The following is an 11619-nucleotide window of genomic DNA, read 5'->3' on the forward strand; positions in this document are numbered from 1 at the left end:
TTACCAAATAAGATAAAAGATACTACATGAACTATGCATTAAAAAAAATAAGATGTCAAATGCCGGAGATTTGGATTAATAAAATCTAAAGACTGACTCTTAAATAAAAGAAAAAAGTCAATCACTGCCTATTTTAAGTGTAAGAAAAAAAATTACAGTATATTGGAAATTCTTTGTTAATTAGACCTGGTCTTGTTTTTTGTGTGTGTCTTCCCATTGACTGAGGTCCTTTTAGAGTTTTCTTTTTAGTCATATTGTCAGGATAGTTGTGGTTTTTTTAAGTGTAGTTTTTTGTTGTTATTTCTTTCTTTTCATTTTCAAATTTAGCCAGTGCTCTGTATTTTGCTTTTAAGAAATTTGGCAATATAAAGTTGCAAAGACAAATGAAAATGCAAGTGTAACAAATTTAAAGACTGTCATTTAGATATATTATGTGTGTGTATATATATATATATATATACACATATATGTCTTTTATGTCTATATTCATATTTTTCTTTATTTGCTTCTAATTTGTGTTGATTTTTCTATATTTTAGAATGCCCTGTAGTACCTTATAAACATAGATAATGAGCTGTAAATAAATCTATAAAGTTAAAACATAGATAGCAATATTATAGCTTAATATAACTTAAAAGCATGGAAAGAAGGAAATAATTTAGCATATTTATCTTTAATCATAATTGTGTTAATTTAACTTTTCATTCAGACTAAATTGAAGGAAGAAGGGCAGGATTAATTAACAGGCAATATAAATTTATTTTCAGTGTACTATATTTTTTTGATCAAATACTTTTTCCTCTATTTTTAATATTAGGAAGGAGATCGCTTAAGTGATGAAGATCTGTACAAGTTCCTTGCTGATATGAGAAGGCCATCTTCTGTTTTACGGCGACTAAGACCTATTACGGGTATTTAAACATTTTTGTGTAGACATGATGACAGCTATTATCATCATTAAAGATTGTATTTTTTGTAATAATGTGTTCTTGTTTCTCATATCTGACCCGTATGTCTTTCTGTGCTCAATGCCTGTCAGTCTTCCTCAGTTTACTCTTCTACTCTCATGTAGTCTAACAGTTTGGATGCAGGATTCAGTACCTTTGCTAATTTGAGTACTGAAATGAGAATGATGAATAATGTTGTTGCTTAAAATTATTTTCTAGAGGGAATAAAAATACATGCAATGATAGATATTCAGAAATAGGTTTATATTGTGATCAGCGCAATCTATTCCAAAGTAAAACTATTTTGAAGTCTACCAAGTTTGAGCAAACTCTGGGAGATGGTGAAGGACAGGGAAGCCTGGCATTCTGCGGTCCATGGGGTCGCAGAGTCAGACATGACTGAGCGAGTGAACAACAGCCAAGTTTAGTTTAAACTGGCGCTTCTCCTGTGGCCCGGTGGTAATTCAGGAGACACAGGAGATGCAGGTTTGATTCCTGGGTCGGGAAGACCCCCTGGAGGCGGGCATGGCAACCCACTCCAGTATTCTTGCTTGGAGAATCCCATGGACAGAGCTGGAGGGCTCCAGTCCCTGGGGTCTCTTAAGAGTTGGACATGACTGAGCATGAGCACAAAAGTTTAAGCTAAATCATTTAATCTTTGAAATGTTGGCTTGTTTCCCTATAAGATTCCTGTGTTTTTTTCCTTCTCCTTTGCCTCCTCCTTCCTTTCCATTCATTCATGCAGTAAGCATCTATTATTTTATCTTTTTATATCTGTATTAGTAGTTTGAGATTTGATATGATGAAATAATTTAGAGATCTGAGGTGATAGCAATTTTGGTTTCTTTCCAGGCTTCTTGAAGAAATAGGATTTAAATCCTTCCAAAAATACTTAAGTGTGAGGTTGTTATTTATTATTTTATTTAAATTTTTTTCTTGGCGTATAATTGCTTTACAGTGTTGTGTTAGCTTCTCCTGTACAACAGTATGAATCAGCTATGTGTATACATATATCCCCTCCCTTTTGAGCCTCCTTCCCCCTGACTCCCACTATCACAGAGCACCGAGCTGAGTTCTCTGTGTTATATAGCAGGTTCCCACTATGTGTTTTACACACGGTAGTATGTCAGTTCTATTCTCTCAATTCGTTTCACCCTCTCCTTCCCTACTCCCTCTTCCACATCCACATGTCTGTTCTCTATGACTGCATGTCTGTTCCTGCCCTGCAGACAGGCTCATCTATTACCATATTTCTTGATTCCATACACATGCATTAATACATGATACTTGTTTTTCTTTTTCTGAATTAATTCACTCGATATGACTTGTTTACATTGTTTTTATAATGTATTTTTGTATGCAGCTCAGCTGAAGATAGACATTTCTCCTGCACCTGAAAATCCCCATTACTGTCTGACCCCCGAGCTGCTTCAAGTGAAGCTTTACCCTGACAGTAGAGTTAGACCTACTAGAGAAATTTTGGAGTTTCCTGCAAGGGATGTCTATGTTCCAAACACTACTTACAGGTAACGCATTTTAATTTTGGAGAATTCTGAAGTAAGGTACTGTATATTCTAATATTAATATAGAATGAAAGTTGCAAAACCCTTTGTAGCTTTGCTGCTTATTTCATTTCTTACTTCATGATTTTACCAATAGCTGTAATGCATTTAGTTCTTACTGTGTAACAAGTATGTTAATTACCTTACATACTTGATCTTATTTAATCCTCATAGCTTGAGATAGGTATTACCTTCATTTTAGAAGTGAGTAAACTGAGGGATAGAGAGTTCATACCTAACTGTGTTGGAACTAGCATTTGAATTGTGGGTTGCTAGGTTAAAACATTTGAACTTCTAGTTACTGTATTTCCTCAGATGTTCTTATTAGCAGAATCTAGCATTATACATGAATTAAATGTATGTACCTGTACTATGTTCTAATAATTAATCAACAGTATTTGGTGTAATTCTATATTACTCATAGAATACTCGACATGAGGTTGTTGGATAGGATTTTAGACTGAATGCAGCATAACTGCAGGGGTGCTATTTACATGTTCTCTGTATGAATGAGGCTCCCTTTATTTGTGAATGCTGAGACCAGAACTTATCATGTCTGTTGGGATATCCAGCAGGGCACCTCAGAGATAAGTTTCTGCCTCAACTTCCTCATCTTAGTATATTTCACCACCGTTTACCCAGTTCCTGAGGCAAAATCTTTGGAATCAAAATAATTTCTCTTTCTTTGTATTCCTCACATTTACTCCTCCAAGAAGTTTTGTAGGCTCTGCTTCAAAATGAATCCCAAATCTAATACTCCTTACCTCCTCCACTGTTGAAATTCTACTTGTCACCATCCAGATCAGCGCTGTCAAACAGAAATATCATGGGAACCATATTTGTAATTTTCAATTTTATAGTTTCTACATTAAAGCAATAAACAAGTGAAATTAATTATAATCATAGGTTATTTAATCCAGTATATCTAAGATAGTATCATTATACCATATAGTAAATGTCAAAAATTCTTTTGCTTTTTTCCACTCCTTTATCTTCAAAATCTGGTGTGTATTTTATACTTAAAGCACATTTCAATTTAGATGCGCTGCATTTCAAATGGTTGATAATCAATAGAACTAGATACTACAATACTGGGTGGCTGCTGATCTAGAATTTTGTGTACATTTTTAAATTTGATCTTCTTACTTCTACCCATGCCTCTCAGTTCTCAACGTTGTAGTCAGAGAGATTTTTAAAAGATGTAAATCAATCAGATCAGTTGGTCCTGTGTCTTAAAGTACTCCAATGTCTTCTATTTTAAGCAGAAAAATAATGAAGACTATAAGACTATATGATCTAGCTCCTGCCTTTTTCTAACTTCGTATCCTACTAATCCGGAGAAGGCAATGGCACCCCACTCCAGTACTCTTGCCTGGAAAATCCCATGGACGGACGAGCCTGGTAGGCTACAGTCCATGGGGTCGCTAAGAGTCAGACACGACTGAGCGACTTCACTTTCACTTTTCCCTTTCATGCACTGGAGAAAGAAATGGCAACCCACTCCAGTAATTCTTGCCTGGAGAATCCTAGGGACGGCGGAGCCTGGTGAGCTGCCGTCTATGGGGTCGCACAGAGTCGGACACGACTGAAGCGACTTAGCATAGCATCCTACTAATCTCTACTTTGCTCATTTTAGCCTCAATGGCCTTTTTGTTCATCCTTGAATAAACAAAATTCTGCCCAAGATTTTTTTAGTTTTTTCTTTGCTTTGCCTATTGTGTTTTTCTCCAGCTCATCACATGACTTGATTCCTTATTCAATCATATATCTACCTAAAGGTCATTCTCATCACCGTACCTTAAAAGATCAATTGCTTCTCTCCTCCAGCTTTTACCCTTCCTTATATTTATCATTATCTGGCATTACAATATGTATTGAATTATTATATGAATGTAATTACTGTAAAGGGCAAGGGCTTGTCTATTTTGTTTACCACTTTATCTCCAGCATATAAAATAGTGTGGTAGCACGTGGAGAGTACACAGTAATACTTATTCAATGTGTTAAGAAATAAGACACTGTATAGTGGTATGAATGGGATTTAGAGTCGCACAGGTATGGGTACGATATCTGACTCCACTGTTTACTGTTTAGTAGCTTAGAACAAATGACTTAGTTTATTGGCACTCAGTTTTATTAATCAAATGTGGGTTGATAATACCTGTATTCTTTTGTGAGGGTATAGAGCACAAACCATTGCATGTGATTGGCACTTCATTGCATGTGATTGGCACTTAATGTGAGTAAAATTCCTGGAATATAGGGTAAATGAAATATATACCGCTTTTAAAAGAACCATGCGTAAAAGAAATTAAAAAAAAAAAAAGGTTAAAAAAAAACAGGTTAAAAAAAAAAAGAAACAGGTGATACAGATATTCTTCTATAAGTTTTCAGTTCAGTTCAGTTCAGTCGCTCAGTCATGTCTGACTCTTTGCAACCCCATGGACTGCAGCACACCAGGCCTCCCTGTCCATTGCCAACTCCCAGAGTTTACTCAAACTCATATCCATTGAGTCGGTGATGCCATCCAGCCATCTCATCCTCTGTCATCCCCTTCTCCTCATGCCTTCAATCTTTACCAGCATCAGGGTCTTTTCAAATGAGTCAGTTCTTTTCATCAGGTGGCCAAAGTATTGGAGTTTCAGCTTCAGCATCAGTCCTTCCAATGAATATTCAGGACTGATTTCCTTTAGGATGGACTGGTTGGGTCTCCTTGCAGTCCAAGGGACTCTCAAGAGTCTTCTCCAACACCACAGTTCAAAAGCATCAATTTTTCAGCGCTTAGCCTTCTTTATAGTCCAACTCTCACATCCATACAAGACTACTGGAAAAACCATAGCTTTGACTAACAGGACCTTTGTTGGCAAAGTAATGTCTCTGCTTTTTAAGATGCTGTCTAGATTGGTCATAACTTTTGTTCCAAGGAGCAAGTGTCTTTTAATTTCATGGCTGTAGTCACCATCTGCAGTGATTTTGGAGCCTACCAAAATAAAGTCTGTCACTGCTTTCATTGTTTCCCCATCTATTTCCCATGAGGAGATGGGACAAGATGCCATGATCTTAGATTTCTGAATGTTGAGTTTTAAGTCAACTTTTTCACTCTCCTTTTTCACTTTCATCAAGAGGCTCTTTAGTTCTTCTTCACTTTCTGCCATAAGGGTGGTGTCATCTGCATATCTGAGGTTATTGGTATTTCTCCCGGCAATTGTGATTCCAGCTTGTGCTTCATCCAGCCTATAAATTTTATATGTACTTTATTTTATATATATAGATATATGTGTATATCTACATATGACTACTTAAAAGAACATGGAATAAAGAAGTAAGCCATGGTTGGTATTAAACAACTTAGATGTTGTCAATCCTGTCTCTTATCTAGTATATGACTCTCATGCAGAACATTCCTAACTTGTATGTATCTGTCTTCTACTTGGATTATTTCAGAGTCAGGGAAAATGAAAATTGGGGACTTTGAAGGGTCTTTTCTTTCATTTTTCTATTTATCTTTTAAAATTTATTTACATATATGGATTTTAAACAAATTATATGAGTATACTTAGAGTTCACTTTGTGCCATAAGGCTTAAAATTAAAAACAGAGGTCCTTCATCTTGTTCCAATCATCCTTTCCCTACCTTGATGTCTAATCTTTATTGTCAGTCACTGTTGTCAATAGTGACTTTATGGTCTATCAATCTTTGCTCCTTCTTTTGTTGTTTTACTCCTTGTTTTTAAATAACATGTTCATGCTGCTATTTTTTGATTCTTTTTCAATTTAAAATATCTACTGATTGCTATAGAAGTTGAAGATTTAACTCTGATATCCTCTTCCTTAAAAAAAATACATATACTTGCATAAACCTTGAAAAAAAATACTTGTCATCTCTGTAAAGCTTCTTGCAATACAGTAAAATCCATCAGATTATTTCCTCTCTTGTACCTTCCTTAGTCCATTTGCAACTAAATTATAAGTTAATATGGCAGGGGAAGTTTTCAAGGCTCACTTGGCTTACTGTACAGCTGTTGTCTTGGAGCCTGTTCACTGTTTTCCTAGAAATTCTGTTTGGATTTATTTTGCAATGGAGTTCTTATTTCCGATGTATTTTTTGTTCTTGGTTTACTCATACTGAGAGCCTTCAGTATCTCCCTGGATTAAGGTGTTGGAAAGTACCTGGCACATATTAAATACTCAATAAAAGTTAGTCATTAGTGTTAGGCTTAGTTGATTATTTAAAGATAAACAGTCTTAAATCTTTAAGGTTGTAGGTTATTGCTTTGTCAAATAAACGTAATCATGTTGTTAGATGTATGATTGTCCTTGAGATTACACATATGAATTTAGAAAAATGGTTTTTAAGTCTGAGATGGAATTCTTGATTTTATATTTTCTAAAATGTCATTGAAACCTCATTTTATAAAGACTTACTAGGGAGATTGTTAATCTTATTTTCATGACCTTGAACTGCACATTTCACACCAGTTAAGTAATTTTGCCCTGTTTGATTTGCCATGAAAACACTCTGGACTTTGATAAAAGGGCCAACATTTGGTTACTTTCTTTTCCATTTTTAGAACTGTGTTGGATGATCACTTAGTAGTAAATGCATAAGTACAGTGCTTGTGGTTTTTATGGGGAAAAAAAGACATTTGATTATTCTGTAACAGAATGTGGAATATGTAACAATATATTTGCAACAGGCTTTATAAGGAAGTAATTAGGTACACAATAAATACTGATTCATGAATGCATTTTTGATTAATGAATAAGTTAATCGATTACCATGAGTTATGCTATTAGGAAGAAAAAGTACAAGCATGAAAACATGCTGATACTAGATTGACAGTGTGTAAATAGATTATACTACAGTAAGTAACCCTGACCTAAGAAATGTATACACTTGCTCTCAGTAAAATTTATACTAGTTCAGTGTAACCTCTTGGTATAGACATTTTGTAGTAATTCACTAAGAGCAAGTAAATAAACTACCTTTGGTGCTCTTGGGATTTTTGCTACTGTTTTTCACTGCTTTAGTTTTATAATTTGCCAGACTTATTTTTCTGTCTTTAATTGCCAAGTGCTGTTTGAAGGGGTCCAGACAGTGATGCTGGAAGGTTTCAGAGAAAAGGCCTCCATTTATTAGGATATTTGTGGAAGAAGTGAGATTATCTGTGCTTTCTTGTGGTTCAGTTGCTTAGTCATGTCTGATTCTTTGTGACTCCATGGACTGCAGCACGCCAGGCTTCCCTGTCCTTCAGTATCTCCTAGAGTTTGCTCAAATTCATGTCTATTGACTTGGTGATGCTGTCTAACCAGCTCATTCTCTGCTATCCCCTTCTCCATTTGCCTTCAATCATTCCTAGCATCGGGGTCTTTTCCAAATGAGTTGTCTCCTTGCATTAGGTGGCCAAAGTGTTGGAGCTTCATCTTCAGCATCAGTCCTTCCAATGAATATTCAGGGTTGATTTCCTTTAGGATTGACTGGTTTGATCTCCTTGCAGTCCAAGGGGCTCTCAAGAGTCTTCTCTAGCACTGAGTTCAGAAGTGTCACAGGAGGCAGTGACCAAAACCATCCCAAAGAAAAAGAAATGCAAGAATGCAAAGAAAACAAAAAAAGATTGTCTGAGGAGGCTTTACAAATAGCTGAGGAATGAAGAGAAGTGAAAGGCAAGGGAGAAAGAGAAAGATATTAGAATCTTATTAGGATTTTATCTTAAATTTAAGACTCTTACCTTAAAATTGCACATGAATTCTGTTTTCTACTTCATAAATCCGCTTCATATAAAAATAGTTATTTCCTCCCTAAAACAAAAAAGTGATACTCCTGGGAGATGTGTCATGTTAATCCCATGGACTTGCATTTGTCATTTAGCTGTGCCCTCATAAGAATGTGTACCCCAATTAGAGGCGCATAAGCCTACAAAGCAAGATCCAAATCTCTTCCAGGTATTCATGGTTTCCAAAACCTGACCCCAAAATGCTTGTTTAACCATTTCCTGCCCAACACAAACCCTCGGCTCTTATCATAAATTATTTATTTCGAAACCCCGCTGTATACTTTCCTAATGCCATTTCATTTGTCTAGAATGCCTCCCTAAACCTTTCTGCTTGGCAAGGTCCTATATATACTTCACGGTAGCACAGGAAGACTGTACCACTTGTATTATGACATGAGAGACATGTAATTAATTTTTCTTAAACTAGGTTATCATATGATGATAGATCTCCCTTTAGAATTAGGGTTCTTAGTACCCTTGGCAGTCCTGTGAATCCTCTGGAAGTATGGTAGTGCCATTAAGGTATATAAAGAAATGTGGAGAATGTGAAAAAGTAAAAGGGAAGACCAGCAGAGGCAGTAAGGTTTTGATGGATTTGTTATTTAATAAGTTGAGTTTGAAGAGGCTAGAGCATATCAAAAGGAGAAATGGCAGGTGGCAGTGGAAGAAGGGGAACTGGAGAGAGAGAGATATGTAGATTTGGGAAATTTATTCATGGAAAATAAATGAATCCATGAGAGTAGATAGAATTTCTGAGTTCTGAATAGAAGAGATGATTGAATATTGTACGTGGGTCCACAGTGCTAAATATTAGGGAGAAATAGGGCATTAAAGATGGACTCGGGGCTTCCCTGGCAGTCCAGTGGTTAAGACTCTGTGTTTCCACTGCAGAGGAAGTGCAGAATCTGCATGCTACGCTGGCTCAGCCAGAAACAAAAGCAAATATGGAGAGTAGTAGTACTGTGGAAGCAAACTAACTGAAGGTCAAGTTTGAGAAGAGAATCTTGTTATTAGTAAATAGTAAAGAAATCAAAGGGAATGTGGACTGAGAGGTCACTGGATTCGACAGTTGTGTTAGTGGTGCAGTTAGAACCCTTTTGGCAAATTGGTGAGGCCCAAGGACATAATTTGTGAAGCATAAAGAAAAAAATCCTTTCTCTAACAGAGTTCTCTCTCAATCTGAGCTTCACATGCAGGAAAAAACTCAGTATTCTTGAAAGAAACCAAATGCAGCACACTGTGTGAGAATTTTTAAAAATTGGAAAACAGAGAAAAAATTGTTATATTAAATAACATTATTTTGCATTTGAAAGCTTCCTACTTTTGGGGGGAAAAAAAGGCCATTTTGGCACTCTTGCTTTAAAAGGTCAATTTTGACAGCTTGAATATGGTTTAGAAAATGAAAGCTAATTCCTGCCTTTATTCCTTTGTATTTTTTGGAACAAAATATTTGTGTAGGATCCACATAGATCATAAATATTTGAATGTGTTGTATACTAAAAATACATATTGAATAATTAAAAATACATAATGGTGAATATTTATTGATTAATGTGAGTCGCTACATAACTTGGACACAACAACTGTGGAGAAGTTTTAAAGAGGTGGGACTATCAGATCACCTTACCTGCCTCCTGAGAATCCTGTATGTAAGTCAAGAAGCAACAGTTAGAACTGGACATAGAACAATAGACTGGTTCAGAAAGGGGAAAGGAGTACGTCAAGGCTGTATATTGTCACCCTGCTTATTTAACTTACATGCAAGGTACATCATGCAAAATGTCAGCCTGGATGAAGTACAAGCTGGACTCAGGATTGCTGGGAGAAAATATCAATAACCTCAGATATGCAGATGATACCACCCTTATGGCAGAAGGTAAAGAGGAACTGAAGAGCCTCTTGATGAAGGTGAAAGAGGAGAGTGAAAAAGGTGGCTTAAAACTCAACATTTGATAAATGAAGATTGTGGCATCTTGTCCCATCACTTCATGGCAAATAGATGGGGAAACAATGGAAACAATGAAAGACTATTTTCTTGGGTTCCAAAATCACAGTAGATGGTGATTGCAGACATGAAATTGAAAGACCCTTGCTCCTTGGAAGAAAAGCTATGACCAACCTAGACAGCATATTAAAAAGCAGGGACATTATTTTGTCAACATAGGTCTGTCTAGTCAAAGTTATGGTTTTTCCAGTGGTCATGTATGCATGTGAGAGTTGGACCATGAAGAAGACTGAGCGCTGAAGAATTGATGCTTTTGAACTGTGGTGTTGGAGAAGACTCTTGAGAGTCCCTTGGACTGCAAGGAGATCCAACCAGTCCATCCTAAAGGAGATCAGTTCTGAATATTCATTGGAAGGACTGATGCTGAAGCTCCAATCCTTTTGCCACCTAATGGGAAGAGCCGACTCATTATAAAAGAGCCTGATGCTGGGAAAGATTGAAGACAGGAGGAAAAGGGGACAACAAAGGATGAGATGGTTGGATGGCATCACTGACTCAATGGACATGACTTTGAGCAAGCTCTGGGAGATGGTGAAGGACAGGAAACCCTGGCATGCTACAGTCCATGGGGTTGCAAAGAGTCAGACATGACTGAGTGACTGAGTAACAATGATGACATAACTTAGGCACTATCCTTTTTTTCTTTTTTTTTTTAAATTAATCTTTAAAAATTGAATTTAATTCAAGATTTTATTTCTCTTTGATGGTTTCTTTAGAAACTTAAAAATAATAAATACTGACAAATGATGTTATGGTCAGAATATCCTCTAATAATCCTTGAGTATTTAGAATTTAAATCATTTAAATTAGAAATAGCATAATCATACTCCTATTAGATGTCAATAAAAAACTACAAGAATTTAAATGTCTGTAATTTAGAGGACTGAGTCTTTAGTGAATTTGGAAATGTTAACATTCCTCAGACTGTTTGTTTTAATCATTCAGTAACTTTTTATGACTCTTAATTCTCTTTGAAAACCTCCAAATTAGTATTAGACTCACACTGTGTCCAAGGGAAATAAATTATTAAACTTTAATTTGATGCCACAAACACATTCTTTCTTACTGTATTTTGACAAGATCACCTTAAAATTATTTGTTTCTCACAACGTTAGGAGTTAAAATATGTATAGAGTCCAGACAATATGCAATGCAGGAGACCCTGGTTCAATTCCTGGATCAGGAAGATCTGCTGGAGAAGGGATAGGCTACCCACTCCAGTATTCTTGGGCTTTCCTGGTGGCTCAGCTGGTAAAGAACCCACTTGCAATGAGAGAGGCCTCGGTTCCATCCCTGGGTTGGGAAGATCCCTTGGAGAAGGGAACGGCTAT

General features: G+C 36.2%; 1 protein-coding gene across 5 annotated transcripts in view; it reads left to right on the forward strand.

The window, feature by feature from the left end:
• DOCK7 (dedicator of cytokinesis 7) overlaps positions 1-11619 on the forward strand; it is a 191952-nt gene that overhangs the window by 59265 nt on the left and 121068 nt on the right. For all 5 annotated transcript variants that reach the window (XM_081486625.1, XM_081486620.1, XM_081486621.1 and 2 more), the window contains exons 13-14: positions 818-911; positions 2311-2473. In XM_081486625.1, coding sequence (XP_081342751.1) covers positions 818-911; positions 2311-2473 — 257 coding nt within the window. The remainder of the gene's footprint in view (positions 1-817; positions 912-2310; positions 2474-11619) is intronic.

Source organism: Giraffa tippelskirchi, chromosome 5 (assembly GCF_054371585.1).
Source record: "Giraffa tippelskirchi isolate mGirTip1 chromosome 5, T2T-mGirTip1v1.2.pri, whole genome shotgun sequence".
Classification (NCBI taxonomy): domain Eukaryota; kingdom Metazoa; phylum Chordata; class Mammalia; order Artiodactyla; family Giraffidae; genus Giraffa; species Giraffa tippelskirchi.